The sequence below is a fragment of the Schistocerca americana genome, chromosome 5, assembly GCF_021461395.2.
Source record: "Schistocerca americana isolate TAMUIC-IGC-003095 chromosome 5, iqSchAmer2.1, whole genome shotgun sequence".
In the NCBI taxonomy this organism is placed as follows: domain Eukaryota; kingdom Metazoa; phylum Arthropoda; class Insecta; order Orthoptera; family Acrididae; genus Schistocerca; species Schistocerca americana.
In genome coordinates, this window is record NC_060123.1 from 370,406,151 (window position 1) to 370,431,071 (window position 24,921).

The window sequence follows — 24,921 nt, forward strand, 5'->3', positions numbered from 1 at the left end:
CAAAACAAGGATAATGAAATGTAGTCGAATTAAGTCGGGTGATGCTGAGGGAATTAGATTAGGAAATGAGACACTTAAAGTAGTAAAGGAGTTTTGCTATTTGGGGAGCAAAATAACTGATGATGGTCGAAGTAGAGAGGATATAAAATGTAGACTGGCAATGGCAAGGAAAGCGTTTTTGAAGAAGAGAAATTTGTTAACATCGAGTATTGATTTAAGTGTCAGGAAGTCATTTCTGAAAGTATTTGTATGGAGTGTAGCCATGTATGGAAGTGAAACATGGACGATAAATAGTTTGGACAAGAAGAGAATAGAAGCTTTCGAAATGTGGTGCTACAGAAGAATGCTGAAGATTAGATGGGTAGATCACATAACTAATGAGGAAGTATTGAATAGGATTGGGGAGAAGAGGAGTTTGTGGCACAACTTGACCAGAAGAAGGGATCGGTTGGTAGGACATGTTCTGAGGCATCAAGGGATCACCAATTTAGTATTGGAGGGCCGCGTGGAGGGTAAAAATTGTAGAGGGAGACCAAGAGATGAATACACTAAGCAGATTCAGAAGGATGTAGGTTGCAGTAGGTACTGGGAGATGAAGCAGCTTGCACAGGATAGAGTAGCATGGAGAGTTGCATCAAACCAGACTCAGGACTGAAGACCACAACAACAACAACATCTTTGGAGGTACTGAAAGGTCCACACTGGCGACAACTGCCGTTTTACCTGACATTCGCAGGAAGGATAGGGACTCTGAAACAACTGCAGCTTGACATGTGCACTGACAAATGCAGGTACTAGTGCTGACAGTAGCAACCTCCATTTGTGTAGAAGTGTTGGATTTCAAAATAGGCTTTTTAAGGATCAAAGCAAAAGATGTAGTGAAAGTGGGAGGCTGCATGGCCTTATAGACCTTCTTGACCTCTCCATACATGATGTGTTTCAATGTCTTAATCTCCTGTATCTTCCTTTCTTCAAGGAAGACAAAGCAATCCCTACTCCACACAGGGTGATTGCAAGAGCAATTTGCACACTTTGGAGGGGAGGAGCAGCCAATGCTATCATGGGTGGCCTTGCCACATTTGCCACACTTGACTTCACCCTTACATTCTAAGGTGGTGTGCCCAAAGCGCTAGCATTTAAAACATCACATTTGGTTAGGGACATATGGCCGTATGCTTCGACGAAGGAAGTCTTGACACGCTCAGGGAGTTTCGTGGTGTTGAAGATAAGGATAAAGGAGTCAGATTTTCGGAGATCCCCATCCACCCTTTTCAATATATTTTGCATGTCAACGATCCCTTCCGGAACCCATTCATCCTTCAATTCCTCCTTGGGAATATCGACAAGATCGTCACAACACCTTTGTTATAGTTCAAGGTGTTTTAGAGCTCCGTTTCTACGGCATATTCCCCAAGGCAGTGAGCTTTCTGGAGGTTGATACTTGTTGGGAGCTAGCAGTTTCAACCAACACCCTCCCATTACGCTATGGCTTGACAGATTTCAGTGTATCTGCGATGCCCTCTAAACCTTTCTGAATATAAGAAGACAAAACCTTCTCATAGCTGCCCTCTTTTCACTTACAAGTGGCCCACCCTTCCCACTGGGAGGAAGAAAAGAAAATTTTGGAGGATCCATTTTGGTCCCACAAGCAGTTACATACATACTCTGCAAGCCACCTGACGGTGTGTGGCAGAGGGTACCTTGTGTACTTCTATCAGTTCTCCCTTCTATTCCAGTCGGTATGCCTCTGTGTGGGCTCTAATCTCTCTGACTTTATCCTCATGGTCTCTTCGTGAAATATACGTAGGAGGGAGCAATATACTGCTTGACTCCTCAGTGAAGATATGTTCTTCAAACTTCAACAAAAGCCCGTACCGAGCTACTGAGCATCTCTCCTGCAGAGTCTTCCACTGAAGTTTACCTATCATCTCCATAACGCTTTCACGATTACTAAATGATCCTGTAACGAAGCGCGCTGCTCTCTGTTGGATCTTCTCTATCTCTTCTATCAACCCTATCTGGTACGTATCCCACACTACTGAGCAGTATTCAAGCAGTGGGCGAACAAGCGTACTGTAACCTACTTCCTTTGTTTTCAGATTGCATTTCCTTAGGATTCTTCCAATGAATCTCAGTCTGGCATCTGCTTTACCGACGATCAACTTTATATGATCATTCTATTTTAAATCACTCCTAATGCGTACTCCCAGATAATTTATGGAATTAACTGCTTCCAGTTGCTGAACTGCTATATTGTAGCTAAATGATAAAGGATCTTTCTTTCTATGTATTCGCAGCACATTACACTTGTCTACATTGAGATTCAATTGCCATTCCCTGCACCATGCATCAATTCGCTGCAGATCCTCCTGCATTTCAGTACAATTTTCCATTGTCACAACCTGTCGATATACCTCAGCATCATCCGCAAAAAGTCTCAGTGAACTTCCAATGTCATCCACAAGGTCATTTATGTATATTGAGAATAGCAACGGTCCTACAACACTCCCCTGCGGCACACCTGAAATCACTCTTACTTCGGAAGACTTCTCTCCATTGAGAATGACGTGCTGCATTCTGTTATCTAGGAACTCTTAGGGAAATAAGGGTCCACTCCTTGCATCCCGAAGAAAGCCTTATACAACTGAAGTGCAGCAGGTTTCCCAGAAGTTGCCCGCTAATGATTTTTCCACCTCAACAGCCATGCATCTCATCAGTGTGCAGCATAACTTGGGATTGACGGGTTTTTCATAGAAGTTTTTACCATCGCCACGATCCGGGCGGTCAAGCTAAGATCCCTGTTCCCTAAGACAAACAAAGTTCCACTGCCGTGCTGCATGGAGGTCGCTGAAGCATGGTCACAGCTTACAGTGACAGAGGGCTGGTGGCGCTTACCAGTCCCCTGCTCAAGAATCCCATGGTCACCATGCCTGTACCCAGCAAACGAACACTGAGCCCCTGGGGGCAATTAATGAAGTCTTGCAGGAATAGTTGGTAGATAAAAAAAAAAGGAAGGCAAGATCAGAACGAATCAGAATCTTTGCCATTTCCTTTAATATCAAAAGCTACTAAAGCAATGGACACAGTGAAGTGTTGTGTGTAGAGTTCTGAAGTCAAGGGCAAAGAGACTACAGGTCCCTAATGACAAAATGCAAGAACAAATTTTCAAGAGCACATTATTCTATGATGATTATCCGATGTAACATCCAAAGTTGTGTTTTTGATCCTACACTGGAATGCAAATGGTCAAGGATGTTGCCTATGTTCTGCATATGTAGCATTACAAGAATCCAAGACACTAACATAAAACTAGGATTCTGAAACCACCAAATGATGATAGAAACATGAGCATTTGATACTACAGTATCATTCACATTTTCTATAGAGTAATACATTCTTAACCAACATCAAAAGGAATCATTTATTTTAATATAAGCAGTTTTTTACTCTATATAAATCATGTAGCATTGTATCAAAATAAAAAGTCAGTCAAGAAACTTGTCACACTATTAGACAGAATTCTTGGTCAGTTCAAATCTTCGGGAGGCTACATGTTTAGTACAGCTGACTGGCAACATGAAATTTAAAGTACACAACACTACCTAGCTTTCAGAACTATTAGCTCCACATAACTTAAACAATACATGACACCTTTATTGCACTACATATCATCTTATCAATCCCTTCTTTAAATTTCCTCCCCCATGCCCCAATACAAATACATTATACTTTAGCATTTTAAGATTGCTAATAAGTATAATTTTTTTAAACTGTGTTTATTTGTAAATGAAATTTGTATACATTTAGTCTGTAAATAATGGATCCTTACTTACTGGTATCATTTCAGCAACTTGTGAAAGTACAAGTAATGCATGGTGATGTGTCTGTGGATTCTGTGTACCACGAATACACTGCACCAGCAATGACACATTGACTTCATCCTCAGTCACACTGGAAGGTATGCCATCTGCAGACAGTTTCTGACAACAATTAAGAATGCATGACAATACCAACTGCTTCGTATATTCAACAGGAGATTGCTCTTCAAACTCGAGACATCTGCAGAACATAAATGAAGTAAAATTATTTCTTTTCTTAAAAATCTGACAACAATGTTGTTCTTCAATCTAATGAACAGTATGGTAGAACACATATATGCAGAGAAAGAGAGAGATTAATTTTTTAGACTTCACTTTTCCTACGAACAGTTGGTCTAGATGTCTTTGTATTTCTTGAACAAAACAGAAAATGAACATACAAGTGAGAGTCTTCTTCAGCTTTAAATAAATATATAAATAAATAAATGTCTCTGCTTTTTATGGTCTATCTCAGCACACAAATACATACGGAATCCTAGTACCAAAAACTTGCAGCAATGATTACTGGTCTTCCACACTACTGCAATATATGCCAACAAAAAGGTGTTAGTGTTTTGCAATAAAAAGAAATTTTGATACAACAGAGTCTACTTCCAGATCAATATCACAGCAACAAATGAAAACTTATTACTCTCCAACAATAATTATTATCAATGGCCACTATCATGAATCAAAACAACTGTAAAATATCTGGCAGGAAAGACAAAGTATAAATGTCAGAAGTTTTGATGAATTTGCTTACAGGAGGACAATACGATCAATGTTATCTTTTTGCTCACTTCTTCTCAACCACTTCTAGCAGCTAACAGAAAATTGAATAGACAATGGCATTTAAATACTAAACTCTCACAGACTGTGAAGTCTCTGAAAATAAAATTCTCAATGGTAACAAAGTTGAAATATGATAATAACAAGAGGGATATAAAGATAACCACTCAACATACAGCAGTGGTACAAGATATCCTGTTACTATTTCTTCATCTCAGAGTAGAAATTGCACACCATACTCTCAAATGTTTGTTCTATATATTCTGATGTCTGTCTTGCCCATCATGTTTACCTTCCAGCTTTCTCTAATACGAAGGAAGTTATCCCATCACACCCTAACACACATCCTATCATCCCTCTCATCCAGTCCATTCTTCCAGTTAGTGTTTCCCACATAATCCTTTTGTTGAGAGAACCTCAATTCTTATCTTATTGTTCCTCTTAATTTTGAACATCCTTGTGTAACACCACATCTCAAATGCAACACTGAAGAGAGACTTTCAACTGCCAATGCATTCACTCAACTAAGCCATCTGCTGCCTGGTGGTAAGCTGTGGTTCTAATATGCTTCATACCAAGTAGAACAGTGAGTGCTTTGAAAAGGTAAGACTTTAATTGCCTTCTTTGGTCTGTTGTATCTTGTAGTTGTACACTGAAATGGGTGATCCATCCCCAAAAGAATGTGGTCACCATGGCTTTGGCGGTAATGTCAATCATATGGAACATGCCCTGCCAATGTGTGAAATGATCAATGGTTGTAAGACAGTACATAGATCATTCTGATGGTGGGAGCAGTTTGATTATGTGCAGATGCACATGCTCAACTCTTCGGTTCAGTGGAACGAACATGCCAAGAGGTGCCCTGACATGCCGGCCAACTTCATTCTGCAGACCATATAATTGTGCACATGTTCCTTATAATCTTTGTCCATATTTGGTCAGACAAAAGCTTGCCTCACTATGTTCATAGCGCCCCATAATCCAGGAAGCCATAGGCCATGACCAGAGGTGATTCCCTGCTGCTGAAAGTCAAGTCACAAATTGCTGCGGTTTGGTAGTTGCAACCTCATGAGCACGTCTGACAGTGATACTGTAACACGATGGAGCTGTAGGCCTGAAGGTTGCGTCAAAAAGTCTCACTGCTCACTGTCTGCTTGTTGTGCTGCGATGAGAGCTCAGAAATCAACTGTAACAATGATTGCTTCATCCATTGGCACATTCAAATCTCCCTCGATGTAAGACTACACGGGTGGCGAGCTGTCTGATATGGACTAGATGAAGCAGCTGACGTGGTGATGATTTCTTTGGACGCTGGTGGAAAGCATAAGTTAGTGGCTTGTGGTGCGTGACTAGGGTGAACTGCCATCTCTCAAACACATGGTGAAACTTCTCAATGCAGGCATATGTGGCATACAGTTCACAAACATTAAGTGGACCAGTTTCACTGTGATGGCAATTAATGTTGACTGTAAAAAGCCAAAGCCTGCCAGTATTCACCTATTTGCTGTTGCACTGCACCACCAATTGCATTGGCACGTGTGTTGGCCATTAGAGCAAAAGGCACCTGAGGAACTGGGTGCACTAACAGAGTAGCTTCTGTGATAACAGTCTTCACTTTGGTAAATGCTAACTCTGCCTTGCAACTCCACAGTAGTTTGTTCTTTGGCCTTTGTGCACCATGCAAAATTTCATTCAACTGTGCATCCAGGAGGGCATGACTGCGAATGAAACTGTGGTGTCATGGAACAATACCACCCTCACTGGCATCTCACAGTTGGCAACAGAACTGCACATTTCTGACAAATGCTAATTATGGCCATGCAGGGAACTGGTGGATTCAATCATGTGCACCCGCTGAGGCATGGCTTCAGTGGCTCTGACTATGAGTGCCATCTGCTGCCGTGATATAGGATGGCTGGCGGTAGCTACAAGGCCCAGTCTCAGTTGCAGTCTTCAGCCTCAGTCAACCTTCGACAGCACACTCACACATTAGTAGCGGGAGCCTCACACTGCACGACACTCTTAGTTTGTTTCTTGGAACAGCTAGACTTTGTTCCTGTTTGTTCTTTTGTAAAGTTTCTTTGTAACGCTTGGAGAAAACTGTAAGTTAAGTAAAACTCCTGTTTACTGTATGTATGTGTTTGCTAATCATTTCTGCTCCCATCCAGTTTCTGTACGATGACAGCTGCTGCACCACTCTGTAGCCCATCTCACCTTACCATTTTGTGTGAAGTAGTACAGTTGTAATTCTCTAACTGTTAGAGGCTGGGGAAAATTAACTATAGCTTCGATTTTCTCTTGTGGCGGTCGTATACCTTGAGCATTGATAGTGAAGCCTAGGAACTGAATCTCAGCTGCTCCAGAGATGAACTTCGACAGGCTGATAAGCAGATTTTGTGCATAAAGACGAGTGAAAATTTGCCATAAGTACAACATGTGTTCTGCCTTAAAGCTTGACATGACCAAACTGCCATGAATGTACTTAAAACAAAAATGTTGCTCATGTGTAATCTCATTCATGAATTGTTGTAACAGTGGGGCAGCATTACAAAGTTCAAAAGGCATTCTAGAGTACGTGAGCAGTGTGGGGATGGCAGTCTTAGTGTTGAAATCTGATGGCACAGGTATTTGGTAGAACGCACACACTTAATCCAACGTAGTAAAAATGGGCTACCAAGCATGTTGAATGGAAAATCTTCGATCTGTGGTATCGGATACCTGTCAGGGATGGTTCTGGTATTGAATTGTCTATAACCTCCACATAGACGCCATCCTTTCTTGTTCTTTAGGACGACATGCAATGAAGATGCTCAACTGCTGCTCAATGGGCGGTAGATTCCCTTTGTAAGCATGAACAATAATTCCTGCTTCACTTCTTTCAGTTTCTCATGTGTCAGGTGGTGCACCCAAGCATAATGTGGTGGTCCTAGTTTGGTTAGTATATAGTGCACTGTCAAGTGCTGCACAGGTGTAAGCGTCTGGCATGAGGTCTCTAGAAACTGCTTGAGGAGCTCCACAAATGGAGAGTCACCAGTTACCATCTGCACTGCACAACATACTCATCCTTGGCTTACCAGGTTGGTAGTGGTATCAAGGAGGTGCTGACGACATAGATTAGACAGAAGTCCATAGAACAATAGGAAGTCCACTCCGACTATGGGGTGCATTATGTCTGCTATGACAAATTGCCACTCAAATTTGCATTGCAGGCCTAAGTTTAACATTAGCATGAGTTGCCAATGTGTTGTGATCATGGAACCGAATGTCAGGCGGCAGGCACACTAATCAAATATTCCGCAGGATTTCTTCATTAATGGCACTGCTCGCTAACAAACGCAGGTGTCCCAGTAGCTGCGATGGAGTGCGAGCCCCACTTGGTGGTGATGCCAGAATGTCTTGCACCTCCACAGCCATGTATCTTCATTGAGTGCTGCAACAACAGAACTATACTTTCTGTCGGCTGCAGTTACATGCTCTAGCACGAATTTGCTTTTTAACTGAGTGCACCACAGGACAGGATTCTGCTGCCAAAACGATAGCAATTTTACCATTCTGAGACTGATTTCTGAACCTACAAGGACGTCTGCAGTTGATAGAAGGTCTAACATTGCAGAGTTATGGTTAAGACAATGCAAAAGAAGCGTAACACTGTTGATCTGAATGTTCCTTACACGGCACGACGCGGCATGGTAATAGGTGTCAGTGACCGCTGAATAGCATGTCGGGGTCACCAATTGTTGCGGGTTTGATAAATTCACTTCACTGCAAAATTCAAAATTATCCAGCAACAGATTTGATGTTTTTACAGAGAATCAAACAACAGAAAAATTACAAAACAAAGAGCAAATATAAATCAAAGAGGGATTCTGTTGAAGATAATCACTGTACAGAGTAAATACTTGTGTAAGTAGCACTACACTACATTTCAACACTGCACTTCAATTGTTTTGAGTTTACTATATGCTGAATCTGTCCTTTCAATAACTATTTCTTTGCATTTTTCTGAAGCCTTTCGCAGTAGCTTTCTTCACTTCCTACTGATTTCATTTATAAATGGCTTATAAGGCAGCTTTCCTTTCTTTTACTCAATATTTTTGTACTTCCTTGTTTCATCGGCGAATTGAGAGATTTCTTTTGTTACCCACCACTTCTCTGGCATCACCTTATTTACTGCTATTACTTGTCTGTCCTGTATCATATCAAAGCAGTACAAGTAACTGAGAAGGTGATTGAGTAGCAATGAAACATTTATTACTGTAATATTTCAATTCAAGAAATTCCAGGATAAAAATGAAATAAATAAAAAACTGAGGGAAGGCAACCATTACCTTATTGGTTAAAACTCTTCCATAAAATTTATTTGCTTTTATTTTTTCAGATGTATATTGAGGAGAGAAGCTACAATCAACTTATTTAAAACATCGTGTGTATGTTTGTGTTTGTTTGCGTGTCTATTGACCTGCCAGCACCTTCGTTCGGTAAGTCACATCATCTGTGTTTTTAATATAATGGCTGTGTTTTTAGATATATTTAAAACATCAGATATATATGCAAAGTAATTTGCGATGAGAATATCGCATCAATAAGAAGAGTACAATGAAGTTGAATTTCTAATTGCTTACCGCTGGAGTATTCCAAAAAGCACAGGTAAAATATGGTGAACAGAATACAACTTCTTCTTATTCTGAATTAATTCAAGCAAAGTAACACCCCGCTTCCATGCTGACGTCTTGAGAATTTCCAAGGATGGAGCTGTTTTTATAACTCTACAAAATACAAAACAGAAAACAAACAAATGTTTTTTCTCAATAACAGCTCAGTAACATGATTACAATTTGCAACTTGGTCTAATTTCTTACTTTTCAGTCATGCATTAAGAATTAAATATAGAAACAGAGTAACCAAACAGATAAAGTTGCTGTTGAAGACATGTGCAAGACTTCTGTATAGACAAGCTAGTGATACACATAAACATAAACTTTCTCTCACTATAAATTCAGCATGATGGAAAAACAAATTGTGATGCAAAAATGTGGACAGTGGAAATGTGCAGAAAAAAGTAGTGCTGTTATTAAAAGAAATAGATAATTGGCAGCAGAATAATTAACAAAATGTAATAGATGTCTCCATGTGGAAATCACACAAGACCCTGATAATCAGTGAATAAAGACACAAGATCAAACTGAAGTGTGATAGGAAAGCAAGAACGTGTCAAAAGCTTTAGAACAGAGCTTCATAGCCAATAAGCCCCCTGAGTAGACGTTGAGCACAGGCCTGCCAGCTGCGAGTACTGTACCCATCTTCTCCATCATCACAGCACAGGGTAGGGAGGGGAGAGCCAAGTGAAAACTTCAGAGTGGACACCAAGTATTTCTACATCAAATCATTAGAGACGGAGCCCAAGTTAGGATGATGTCAAAGATGGGGAAGGAAATCGGCCATGCCCTTCCAAAGGAACCACCCAGGCAAATAAGGGAAATCACAAAAACCATAAATTGGAATGGCCAGATGTGGGAGTGAACCGTCATCCTCCAGAATGTGTAACCAGTGTGTTAACCACTGCATAACCTCACATCAGTAAAACCATAATGTTACAACATCATTTAAATATTACGCGAGTACAGATTTCTCATATTTCTTAATCATACATTACACATGTAATGATTTTTAATCAACTCTCGCACCCTCAATCATTTCATTCTTTTTTCCTTATTCAAGGGCGTTCATGTGCATTGTGGGTCTGAAAATGAGTTTCGCAAAGACATGTTATGATTTCTCACTGTTGAAAACAGTTTACAGACGTCAATGGAAAGTAAAAAACAGTATGGCTGTAGCAGCCTTGTGTAAGCATGGAATCAGTACTGAGGGAAGTGTTTGTAGAAGTCTGGAATGTTTCTCTTTTTACTGAACTTGTCATTATATTCTGTGTCATGCTACAATTTAATTACAGTACTTCAAGCTGCAGATCAAAGCGAATGTCATGCAAATGTGGAGAGGAAAGATTAAAATCATTCTGCAATGCTGTAACATTGTTAACTCAAAACTAGAAACATTTCTTAAGATTATGTAGAATAGGTGGATAGCATTTTAAATCTGTTAGTTAATGCCAGAGTCCTTCGATGAAGTCAATTTTGGAAAATGAGTTAAATTTCCTTTGTCCAATTGATTCTTTCCAAAGTGAAAATTCATATCGAATGCCATACAGCCGATAAAATACATAATCAACAGGTCCTTTCCCTGACGTGAAGTGTTAAGTAATTCGGATGGCCGGCTGAATCAGACTTATGTTCTGGAACATACACATTACTCATTTCCATATTCATATCTATCTCAACCAAATCGCTTTAACAACTAGCACCTACTAAGCCATTGCACTTGCCTTTAATAATTTAATAAGACAAACTTCTTTGCTACCCATCAATTTATTCACGAAAGTTCTCTGATTGGCACTGCTGGAGTCCATGCTATTGTATCTTATTAATTGTACAAACTACATTCATTACTTTTTTCAAAGTGATATTCTTTGCACACACATTCTCCTTGTAAGCCATCTACAGCCATGTTTAAAATCTTGATCTACAGAACACCACTGATTTCACTGTTCACAAGTTCCTGATGTATATTTGCATTTTCTGCTGTTCCGGATATTTAGTTTACTGCTGACAGTTGAAAAGGTTATACATGTTTTTGAGTGCTCAGCAAATTTTCACTTGTGAAAAAGATAGATCAAAGAATTTGCATAAAATTTTGCTTGAAAAGTTGAATAAGTGCAGCACCACACTCAAAATGGTGACTAGGGCTTTTGGCGAATCTATTATGAGTAAAACAACAATTTACAACTGATATAAACATTTCAAACAGGCTCGAGAAGATTCTGAAGACAACAACTGCCCTGGATGTCTTAGCATATCAATTACTGATGACAACTTGGAAGAAATAAAGAAAATTGTTCTGGAAAATAACCAAATTACCAGCAGAGTCCCCCTTCCCATGAACCATGGACCTTGCCATTGGTGGGGAGGTTTGTGTGCCTCAGCAATACAGATAGCCGTACCATAGGTGCAACCACAACGGAGGAGTATCTGTTGAGAGGCCAGACAAAGATGTGGTTACTGAAGAGGGCAGCAGCCATTTCAGTAGTTGCAGGGGCAAGTCTGGATGATTGACTGATCTGGCCTTGTAACATCAACCAAAACAGCCTTGCTGTGCTGGTACTGTGAACGGCTGAAAGCAAGGGGAAACTACAGCTATAATCATTCACGAGGGCATGCTGCTTTACTGTATGGTTAAATGATGATGGTGTCTTCTTGGGTAAAATATTCCGGAGGTAAAATTGTCCCCCATTTGGATCTCCAGACAGGGACTACTCAGGAGGACATCGCTATCAGGAGAAACAAAATTGGTGTTCTATGGATCAGGCCGTGGAATGTCAGATTATCAAAGAGACAATATTTAAATTTTAAATCAATAGCACTATAATGTTACCTTTTCTTCCTTGTATTTGGTGGTGGTGTGCATATTTTCGCATTATACATGTTGTCCAGTTCAGCAACAATCAGCCGTGCATCAAGAGTAATTCTTTTCCACAAATGTGCAATAGCAGATATTACATCTGGCGCATCACTTTCATATCCCAAATCCAGAATAATTCCTAAAATGTGCTGCTGTAGATCCGGAACAGATTCAAAGAATTGGCTTGAAATCTGAAAATCAGAACAAAAACTGTGTTGACTGAAATGAAACTGAATTTTATTATGCTTCCTCTAAACTTAACATATGCTTTTGAATAAAATGTCAGTACCAGCTGCACTTTTCTTTTTGTTTTAAAATCCACGGCTGGGTTCAACCACCAAGGTCATCACCATCCTGTAATATATGTCTGGCCTCCTAAGTAAATACAGAATGTTCTGTTTTTCCCCTCAGGATTCATGACAGACACTACTGAATAGTAGCCTGGGGCAAAAGCTGTCATGGTTTTCAAAATAAAACAAAAAAGTGCAACTGGAGCTGGCATTTATTCATAATCTATTCTGAAGTTGTAGAATATTCATCAACATGCTTCACATGCAGGACAAGAAAATAATATAAACAGCTGGATATGACAACAACTACACACCCATCATGAAATTAAAGACTGACAGATCATATTACCAACCAATATAACAACATATACACAAAATGTTATGTCTCTTTTTATCAAGCTATGGATACACTGATTTACGTTGCTCTATCTGTTTCTCGCATGGACAGAAGCGACGTTGGTGTTTAACTATAATGAAAGCTACCACATGCAGTGTACATGAGTAATCTGCGCACGTTAAGTTTAAGGGAGGAGAGAAAAAGTAATATTGGCTTTAACTTATGTTTTATTTCCAAAAATTTATTGTAACATAATGATTCTATTCATCAGCACTTTCATCATCATCACCAGCAGACGAATCATTGTTGTCATTGCCATCTTCCTGTAGAGTGTTGCCATCGATTCTGCCCATTGAGTTTGCGATACCATGTTTTCTAAAGGATTTTTCCACCAGTGGTAGCAGAATAGAGTCCCATTCACATTTCACCTCCTCAAAAATCTGAGACAAATCCAGCTGCTTGATTTTCCACTTGCCATGAACTTGGGTTTTCAGTGGCCATCCATTGCGTATATTGCTGCTTAAGAGCAGTGATTTGTACACACATCTAGTGGCTGCAGGATGGATGTTAGGTATCCACAGATAATAACCAAGTCATTGTTCCTTTTTTGTAACTTGTCTCATGCTTTCTAAGTGGTATGTCTGCTAAAGCTGTCCAGGATCAATAAGTTACATAAATTCAGTAATACACTGGGGCGATGTTGTCAAATGCAAGTCATTCAGTCAACCACAAGGTAATCGGCTATCCACCCTTTTGGATTCACTCTTCCACCTGATATTTTCAGAATTGGTTTCCCTTTTAAATATCACGTAAAGTGGTAGCTTTCATCCACTGCTAGTTACTCACACCGTCATCGTACACCTTTGATTCACATTGCTGCCAGTTCATATCATGACGCTGGATTCCAATTTCCTATTCAGAGTGTAGTGAAGTGCCATCTCAAAACAGACTGGCATTTTTTGCAATGATATAGAGGACTGTTCACAGTGCTAATTTATCATGTAGCAATGAAAATACACTACATTTTCCTCCTAATTACCTGGAAGCCATTGAGCAATGGTAGTTTTCCTTCAGAAGCCCAGTTAATTTCAACTAAAAAATCTTGATGGTCATCGCCGATTAGCTTTAAAATTGGTGATGTCACATACAATAATTGCAGAGCCTTTTTTCGAGGTTTCGATGCTTCGCTTTTTGGACGCGAAATGCCCAGCAATTACAATTCATTTCTTGAAGCCACATTTTGCTTTTCAACAACTGCAAATACAACACTAGCTCACATCTTACTTTCTCCTTGCTACACAGTTTCCAATGTTCTCTGCTTCGTCAATCATTTAAATCTTGCTTCAGCTGTGTACAAGCAACAACGAGTACTTGTAGGCATCATTAACACGTTAACTGGTGGTTACTACTTCACTTCTAACATGCTACTGATGCATCACAGACTGATGCTGGAACAATGCTACATGGGGTCAATCCAAAATTGCAATTTACATGATTGTTTTGAGAAAAGTGTCCTCTACAACATTGTCTATTACACAAAATACTCTAAATTCAAAAATGATCAGTCAAAATGGCCTCCAAAGTTTGGTATCCAAATTTTCAAAAATCCACTTTTTAGGCCCAAATATAACAAACAAGGAGTGATTTATGAGAGTCTATTTTTTTCTCCTATAGTTAGACATCATACACTACTAGCCTCATATAGAGCAAGAACACTTACAAATGTTTCCTTAATTTTTTAAGAATTTTTGAAATTTGAAAATTCATTTTTTGTAAAGTTTGGGGTTAGTTATCTCAGGTGGGAATGAATATAAAAATATTATTTTTGAACAGTTTGTACACCTAAACGATAGCAATGTGATGTAAAAATTTCAACATTGATATCTGACTGTGAACAAAGATATACATTTTTTTAAATGAGGAGATAATTCACATTACTCTACAACTGATCTTATGGCTGTTGCCTATTCATGTGTGATATTGGCAGGATATAATCATTTATTACTGAAGTAAGGTACTGAATTATATACAAGAAGTGGAAACATCATCACTGAAATTAACATTTATATTATTTTGACATACTTAAAATAAATATTTTCAATTAACATCCTTCAAGATGCGACTGTTCCTAAACCTGGTGGTAAATGTTAAAGACACTTATTTCTTCAGATAGCTTCTGTGATACAGAATAAGACCTCCCAGTTGCTGTGGTAAATTAAAGCACTGAAAGTTCCCTTAAAACATTGTTCATTGGTATCCAAACTTTCTCACTGGTATATTTCTTGAATGATGTTCTTGGGCCAACAGGGTGGTAAAAATGCACAAAAACATCACTGTTTTCCAAATTTATTCTTTCAACCTCTGCAAGCCAACACTGTCCATCATACAAACATGCCACAATGTCATTCAACGTTAAAGACAGAGATATAATTTTACTGACACAATGATCCTCATAAATTTCGGTTTCTGATGTTACATAGCATCAAACTAAGTTTTCTGCAATGACAAGGAATTTGTAGAAATGCCTTGTTCCTTTTATTGCTACACAGTTTTCAAGTCGGTTTGAAGTGTTGTTTTCATATGCAGAACCACTTCCTCTTTTTTCATCGGAAAATAGGTAATGCCTTTAATACAAAGTCTACTTTGTGGTTGCACAGATACGAAAAATTCTTTTTGTTCTTATACTGACTACCACTTCCATTTAAAAAGTATATCAGCTTCTCAACCTTGGGAAAATTTTCTTTTATGCAATTTATTACATACTTTCGAAAAACATGTACAGTCAAAGTGTTGTGCTCCAAGTAGTCACTTAGAATGCAAATCGAAGAACTGCAAACTTCATCTTTCTCATTTTTAAAGTAGAGAATAAATGCCTGGTCACTGACCCAGTGGTACCCTTGTATTGCATCCCGAATCAAATGTAAAATTTTCTGCAAAATCAGCTAGCACTATGCATTCAGTTTCATGAAGTTGTCCTTTTTTGTCCTTCAAACACTTACTTTGGATTTTAGAAACATAGTGGTGACTTTTGAGTTTCTGTAAGTTATCCATTAAAGATTCCAAGTATTCTTCCTGAGATTTAACTACTGTTATCATTTCTGCCCTGTCAGTGGTGACCCACTGTTTGAAGGTAATACTGTCTGGCATTTTCTCATCACATTCGTGAAACAATTCAATAACGGTTTCCTTACCAGGGCATTTATTACACAAACTCATCATGCAGACATAACTGTTAGTGTCACAGAACATTAAATCTAGTAACTCTTTGTAGTTAAGATCATTGAGTTTTGCACCCACAATAATCAGTTTGACATTTTGATCATATAAACAAACACATACGTAGTGTGTCCCTGAGGATCCAGCCCAAATACACCACTTAGGGCAGAGGTCACAAAATTTTGACCTTCCATTTTTGCATTCAGGATGAGAATTTTTGAAAGCTACATAAAGTTCATTTAAATTTGACAGCACTAATCTTTTCTGCTTTTATAACAATTCTTTTGCTATCTTTGCAACCTGGGCACATTCTACTGTTTTCATCATCTTCAAAAAACTGCTGGATCTTTTTAATTGTTCCTTCACTTATACCTACTCTCCTTTCTTCTTTCCTAAAACTGGAAGAATGCCTAGCTCTTTCACTAATTTTCGGGTTGGTTTAACCAAACGATGAGTAACGTTGAATTTATAAACTATTTTTTTCTCTTGACCATGAGTCAGGGAGCAAACTTAAAATTTAATTTTTAATTTCTCTATTAAGCTCAAATATTCAGTGTCAGATGATGCTGGTGGTACGTTTTCTTCTTCTTTAGAAATAATGTTGGTATATGTATTATTGAATTTTCTAATTTTGTCTGAAATTTGTTGTACCTTATTTTCAATAGCTGCTTTTCTTTTTCTGCTACTTAATTTTATTATTTTCGAAGCAGAGATATGTCTAACTTAGAACAAGCAAAATCCAATATGTTAACAGCTTCCTCATTGGGAATATAAATGTCATTAACAAGGTTACTTGATACTAGTGTTAGATTCACAACAAATATTTTTGAGTACCGGTAACAATTTGGGCACAGGGGAATTTCCAGGACTCACATTACGTTTCACTTGGGAAGCTGTTTCACTCTCACAAAACAAGGAAAAATGTTCAAGTTTTATTTCCCTCAAACCTTTAGCAATAGGCTTTTTTATGAACTTTATGTGGATCACAGCACTTTCGTCCAAAAATGTGGTTGTACTTCAAAATATATTTCTTCTCATGATACTCCCACACTGATGTTACAGATGAACTTCCTCTAAATTTAAACAAAGTTTGTCTAACTTCATCCACGTCATTGACATTTTTCAAGTTTTTTGAAACTGAACCGTAAACTGTTTTGTGGCACACTTCACATGCTATCTGTCCAACAGAGAACTGTTCATACATGTTATTGCATTACAGTTAAGCTCTCAAAATTAATTACAAATTACACACAGAACAAAGCACATAACACATTTCACACTCTCGATGATGTACATCCACTCTAACAGAGGTTTCAAAAAAGACTGATTACAACAATGCCACACCCAGCAATGATGTACTTCTTTACTGAAATAAACCTAAACATAAATGGGCATTTTTATTACCATAGGACGAAAGCGAAAGCTCCTATTGTTTAATATTGCATTATTACAAATAAATAAACTAAATGAATATTGGTTGATAGTGTAAACTAAATATATGTCACAATTAAATTTTATTACATTGAAAGAACAAACCATTTAAATAGGTGACAGCCATAAGATCAGTTGTAGACTAAGGTGAATTATTTCCTCATTTTCAGAAATTCATATTTTTGTTCAGTCAGATATCAACGCTGAAATTTTTACAGTACGTTGCTATCATACCAAACTGTGCAAAAATAATATTTTCATATTCAGTCCCACCTGAGATAACTAGCCCCAAGCTTTACAAAAAATGAAACTTTTCCAATTTCAAAAATTCATAAAAAATTAAAAAGCATTTGAGGCTAGCAGTGTATGATATCTAACTATAGGAAAAAAATAGACACTCATAAATCACTCCTCCTTTGTTATTTTTGGGCCTAAAAAGTGGATTTTTGAAAATGTGGATACCAAACTTTGGAGGTCATTTTGACTGGTTATTTTTGAATTTAGGGTATTTTGTGTAATAGACAATGGTGTAGAAGACACTTTTCTAAAAACAATCATGTCAATTGCAATGTTGTAACTTAACCCAGTGCAGATATATTCAAATTTTCGCTAATGTCTCCAGACTAAAAAATCATTGTGTGCATACAAATAAAAATGGCCACGATCCAGTAAAGGTGCAAGATAAATTATTTTAAAAAACTGTTTTGAACTTCTCATATATATGGCAATCACATATTTAAAAAAAAATAAAAATTAAAATATTTACATCTACATCTACAGCTACATTTATACTCCGCAAGGCACCCAACGGTGTGTGGCGGAGGGCACTTTACGTGCCACTGTCATTACCTCCCTTTCCTGTTCCAGTCGCGTATGGTTCACGGGAAGAATGACTGACTGAAAGCCTCCATGCGCGCTCGAATCTCTCTAATTCTACATTCGTGATCTCCTCGGGAGGTATCAGTAGGGGGAAGCAATATATTCGATACCTCATCCAGAAACGCACCCTCTCGAAACCTGGCGAGCAAGCTACACCGCGATGCAGACCGCCTCTCTTGCAGAGTCTGCCAATTGAGTTTGTTAAACATCTCCGTAACGCTATCACGGTTACCAAATAACCCTGTGACGAAACGAGCCGCTCTTCTTTGGATCTTCTCTATCTCCTCCGTCAACCCGATCTGGTACGGATCCCACACTGATGAGCAATACTCAAGTATAGGACGAACAAGTGTTTTGTAAGCCACCTCCTTTGTTGATGGACTACATTCTCTAAGGACTCTCCCAATGAATCTCAACCTGGTACCCGCCTTACCAACAATTAATTTTATATGATCATTCCACTTCAAATCTTTCCGCACGCATACTCCCAGATATTTTACAGAAGTTACTGCTACCAGTGTTTGTTCCGCTATCATATACTCATACAATAAAGGATCCTTCTTTCTATGTATTCGCAATACATTACATTTGTCTATGTTAAGGGTCAGTTGCCACTCCCTGCACCAAGTGCCTATCCGCTGCAGATCTTCCTGCATTTCGCTACAATTTTCTAATGCTGCAACTTCTCTGTATACTACAGCATTTTTTTTTTTTTCATGCGCGAAAAGCCGCATGGAACTTCCGACACTATCTACTAGGTCATTTATATATATTGTGAAAAGCAATGGTCCCATAACACTCCCCTGTGGCACGCCAGAGGTTACTTTAACGTCTGTAGACGTCTCTCCATTGATAACAACATGCTGTGTTCTGTTTGCTAAAAACTCTTCAATCCAGCCACACAGCTGGTCTGATATTCCGTAGGCTCTTACTTTGTTTATCAGGCGACAGTGCAGAACTGTATCAAACGCCTTCCGGAAGTCAAGAAAAATAGCATCTACCTGGGAGCCTGTATCTAATATTTTCTGGGTCTCATGAACAAATAAAGCGAGTTGGGTCTCACACGATCGCTGTTTTTTTTTTTTTAACGTAAGACCAGAACTTCCTAGGATTTTCTGTCAAGTCGGTACATAGAATTTTACTTTCGAATTCACTGAACGCTTCTCGCATAGCCCTCCTTACGCTAACTTTGACATCGTTTAGCTTCTGTTTGTCTGAGAGGTTTTGGCTGCGTTTAAACTTGGAGTGAAGCTCTCTTTGCTTTCGCAGTAGTTTCCTAACTTTGTTGTTGTACCACGGTGGGTTTTTCCCGTCCCTCACAGTTTTACTCGGCACGTACCTGTCTAAAACGCATTTTACGATTGTCTTGAACTTTTTCCATAAACACTCAACATTGTCAGTGTCGGAACAGAAATTTTCGTTTTGATCTGTTAGGTAGTCTGAAATCTGCCTTCTATTACTCTTGCTAAACAGATAAACCTTCCTCCCTTTTTTTATATTCCTATTAACTTCCATATTCAGGGATGCTGCAACGGCCTTATGATCACTGATTCCCTGTTCTGCACTTAAAGAGTCGAAAAGTTTGGGTCTGTTTGTTATCAGTAGGCCCAAGATGTTATCTCCACAAGTCGGTTCTCTGTTTAATTGCTCGAGGTAATTTTCGGATAGTTCACTCAGTATAATGTCACTCGATGCTCTGTCCCTACCACCCGTCCTAAACATCTGAGTGTCCCAGTCTATATCTGGTAAATTGAAATCTCCATCTAAGACTATAACACGCTGAGAAAATTTATGTGAAATGTATTCCAAATTTTCTCTCAGTTGTTCTGCCACTAATGCTGCTGAGTCGGGAGGTCGGTAAAAGGAGCCAATTATTAACCTAGCTTGGTTGTTGAGTGTAACCTCCACCCATAATAATTCACAGGAACTATCCACTTCTACTTCACTACTAGATAAACTACTACTAACAGCGACGAACACTCCACCACCGGTTGCATGCAATCTATCCTTTCTAAACACCGTCTGTACCTTTGTAAAAATTTCGGCAGAATTTATCTCTGGCTTAAGCCATCTTTCTGTACCTATAACGATTTCAGCTTCGGTGCTTTCTATCAGTGCTTGAAGTTCTGGTACTTTACCAACGCAGCTTCAACAGTTGACAATTACAATACCGATTGCTGCTTGGTCCCCGCATGTCCTGACTTTGCCCCGCACCCGTTGAGGCTGTTGCCCTTTCTGTACTTGCCCAAGGCCATGTAACCTAAAAAACCGCCCAGCCCACGCCACACAACCCCAGCTACCCATGTAACTGCTTGTTGCGTGTAGTGGACTCCTGACCTATCCAGCGGAACCCAAAACCCCATCACCCTATGGCGCAAGTCGAGGAATCTGCAGCCCACATGGTTGCAGAACCGTCTCAGCCTCTGATTCTGACCCTCCACTCGGCTCTGTACAAAAGGTCCGCAGTCAGTCCTGTCGACGATGCTGCAGATGGTGAGCTCTGCTTTCATCCCGCTAGCGAGACTGGCAGTCTTCAGCAAATCATATAGCCGCCGGAAGCCAGAGAGGATTTCCTCCGATCCATAGCGACACACAACATTGGTGCCGACATGAGCGACCACCTGCAGATGGGTGCACCCTGTACCCTTCATGGCATCCGGAAGGACCCTTTCCACATCTGGAATGACTCCCCCCGGTATGCACACGGAGTGCACATTGGTTTTCTTCCCCTCTCTTGCTGCCATTTCCCTAAGGGGCCCCATTACGCGCCTGACGTTGGAGCTCCCAACTACCAGTAAGCCCACCCTCTGCGACCGCCCGGATCTTGCAGACTGAGGGGCAACCTCTGGAACAGGACAAGCAGCCATGTCAGGCCGAAGATCAGTATCAGCCTGAGACAGAGCCTGAAAACTGGTTCGTCAGACAAACTGGAGAGGCCTTCCGTTCAGCCCTCCGGAATGTCTTTCGCCCCCTGCCACACCTTGAGACGACCACTTCATATGGATTGACCTTATGATAAAATTGGATCTATTGTTGGATGCATAGCAGTACCAACTGTATTACAATTAATCCATACACCCCAGTTCATCACCCTCTAATTCCAGAAAAAATACGCATGGATTGTTCGCATATGTACAATATAATGTGGCTCTATTTTTGAGGATGACTACTACTGCAGTCAGTAAACACATTATTCTTAAATTTGACAGTTGCACATTATGTGCTCACTCTCAGATCTGCTATGTCCACCATTTATAATTACATAATTTTCTGGCTTGCAAGGCCAAAAATCAGCCAATCATGCAAGCTTTAATAAAGTGAATACTTACTAACAGCTGAGGAAGAAACCTTTAAAACGTCCTTTAATAAACACATGGCTGTGGTACGCCACATAGCGAAATGGTCGCCGTAAGAGTTCAATACTTGCATGGGCCAAAGTGACAAGGTGCAACCATTCCCTACAGTTAAATTACTGTGGTACATACAATTTTTCACGACAGAGAGCATTATATGCATACAAATTAAGAGTTACAAAAGATAGGAGAATAAGGACAAGAAAAATTTAGGTTATGCCATAACTCATGTTTGTCTAACAGAGAACTGCTACGTAACAGCCTTGACATCTAGTGAAGAAACGTAATGCAGACATTTCTGGTAAATCAATTATCTTCATGAAAGAGTTACAATTCTCTTGTTCGTTTTAAGTTTCACAGCCAAATATTTGTTCTCTTCAGACCATCAGAGACTAACCAAGCAAAGAAATACCTTTATTATATTAATGAATCCTTCTATTACTCAATGACAAAAAAATCATTCTTATGAACTCTTGGATTACTAGAACATTTGACAAAGAGCATAAGCTCATATTGGGGAAAAATGGGGTAGAAAATCAGACGGGTTCCTTTCAAAGGAACCATTCTGGCATTTGTCTTATTAGAAAAACAATGCAGAAGTTAAATCTGGATTGCAGGGCAGCGAACTAATCCCTAACTAATTCAAAATCACTTACTGGAAGAAAAAATGGCCTCCATTATTCATTGGTGATTCAGAAAAAAGTTCAATAAGCAATCACAAAAATCTTTGATCTTGTAATTTTAAATCTTATCTGAAATCATGAGTTCTAGCAACTCCTGCTCCACAGGAGAATATTTAATTGCACACTGGTAGCACCTAATGTTAACTATGTTGTTAGGTTTGTGTGAAACTCTTTCTCTTGAATAAATCACCCAATTTTTCTGAAATTGTAGTCATTTGTTTGCATATACATGTACATCACATCTACTGATTTCCTTCCCATTCAGATAATTCCTTCATGGTGTTCCCTATCCCCCCGCCCCCCCCCCCCCCCCCTGCCCTTAGAGTGTACATTATTATGACTGACTGATCTTCACATCATCTGCATTCAGACAAGATTCATTATTTGTGCTTTGTGTTTGCCACATAGTTTACATTGTTGTCGTGACAATCATTTCCTCTGTGGCTGCAAAACACAATAAATAAACCTCCAAGCTGTGATGTCGGAAAAAGCAGCCTCACAGCAGGTGGAGATGTTTAACTCACCGCCCCACGTAATAGATGTGATGCGCCTATGTCTTTCATCAAACCTGCACACATCATGTGCCATTCCAACCAGTGTGACACTGAAAACTTAATTGCTAATAAAATTAATTTTCTTCAAATATCATGAATATGTTTCATCATTATGGAGGCTCAATAGGTGTGATATATCCTTTTATCAAAATTAACATGTCATATGTCCTATCCCTCCAATGAGATGAAAGATGTCATGAAAGTTTTCCTGGTTAATTTATTACAACTTGCAATGCATTGCATACAAATTAATGTAACACTAATGCTTATCCATATAATTCTCTCTAATGCCACATATATAATTTTCATCTGTGTCGACAAACTTAGACAAGCGCATGCTCTCCGGCTTTTCAACAATGTTAGAACCTTCTTTCGCAACTTTCTATTTATTGGTGCCTTCTCCACCGAACATCAGTTTAAGGAATTTACATTTAAACCTTTGTTTTACAATACTTCCAACAATCTCTTTTTTTCAATTAAATCTATAACTCCTCATTTCCTCATGAAGATAAATACTCCCTTTAGCTTGAATATGCTGTAGTGCACACACACTACTCTTCCAAAAAACCAAACACAAAATGGTATAATTCCTTAACAGTACATACATATTAAATTTGGTAAGGTGGTAGCTTAAAATCACAAGAAGAGCAGGCTGCTCTAAAAGGTGAGTACTACATGACAATTATTGATTTGACGAATCCTGCATGAATTTGGGAAAAATATTTACTCCTTGAAAAAGCTATTTATTCTTTGTTCTTGAACCTTATCATATTAGTGAAAATGCTTTTCTTGGCTGACATATGTTATGTAATATACTTCAAAGTAATGACTACAATGCTCATACAATCTTCAATGTGTTTAATCCATATCTGCACACTATTTATTGCATTATGAACACATTTCATAATGTATAGCTACTATGCACACTATCCAATGTTTGAGAATGAGAACTTGGCGACCTGCAACAAACTTCATACATAATTTCAAATCTTCATGCAACTTTTTCTCGCTGACAGCCCCTACCAATGTTTACCGCTTACTACATTTTCACTGTTCATGGAGTTAAACTGTTGCATCAGGGATAATGTCATAATGTTTACATTTATGACCTCTCTGCCACATCCGCTGCTGAATGTAAGATACAAGGGATGCTGCTAAATGTAAGATACAAGGGAAGGAGATGGACAGAAGAGGAGATGGGCAGAGAGGGGGATTGGGAGAGGGATGGGAAGGAGGAGATGGACAGAAGAGGAGGAGATGGGAAGAGAGGGGGGAAGGAGGATATTGGGAGATGGGCAGAAGACGAGGAGATGGGCAGAAGACGAGGAGATGGGCAGAAGAGGAGGAGATGGGCAGAAGAGGAGGAGATGGGCAGAAGAGGAGGAGATGGGCAGAAGAGGAGGAGATGGGCAGAAGAGGAGGAGATGGGCAGAAGAGGAGGAGATGGGCAGAGAGGGGGAAAGGAGAAGCTGGGCAGAGACCGGGGAGGGAGGGGGAAGAGTAGCATATGGACAGAGATGGGCAGGAGGCAGCAGAAGATGGACAGAGAGTGAGGGGGCTGGTGGAGGTGGACAGAGAAGAGGGAGAAAGAGATGGACTAACAGAATTGATCTAAATACATACCAGGGCAACGCCGGGTACACAGCTAGTTATGAATACAACGTACTTTCTCCAAATCTTGGGAGCATCTTTCATCATTATGAGGACTCAAGAGATGTAATATGCCCTTTTATCAAAATTGGCATGTCACATCTAACAAAGGGGTCATTAGAAATGAAGCACATACTTGGACTGGGGAAGGATGCTGAAGGAAATCAGCAGTGTCCTTTTCAAAAAAGGCATGTACCATATGTGATTTAGAGAAACCACGAAAAACCGACACCTGGATGGTCGGACGACGGGAGGTTGAACCACCACCCTCCCACATGCAAGTCCTGTGTCTTACCAATTCACAATCTCATATGACCATAAGACACTCTACAATTTTTAATGAGTCGAATTTGTATGCTTGTAACATTAA

The 24,921-nt window shown here is 39.3% G+C and overlaps 1 protein-coding gene across 1 annotated transcript in view; it reads right to left on the minus strand.

The window, feature by feature from the left end:
* The window catches only part of LOC124615903 (HEAT repeat-containing protein 1), a 276,744-nt gene that overhangs the window by 124,227 nt on the left and 127,596 nt on the right, over positions 1 to 24,921 (minus strand). Inside the window, exons 12-14 of the mRNA XM_047144079.1 lie at positions 12,132 to 12,349; positions 9,269 to 9,412; positions 3,834 to 4,059 (exon numbers count right to left, since the gene is read on the minus strand). Of these exons, the coding sequence (XP_047000035.1) occupies positions 3,834 to 4,059; positions 9,269 to 9,412; positions 12,132 to 12,349 (588 nt within the window). The remainder of the gene's footprint in view (positions 1 to 3,833; positions 4,060 to 9,268; positions 9,413 to 12,131; positions 12,350 to 24,921) is intronic.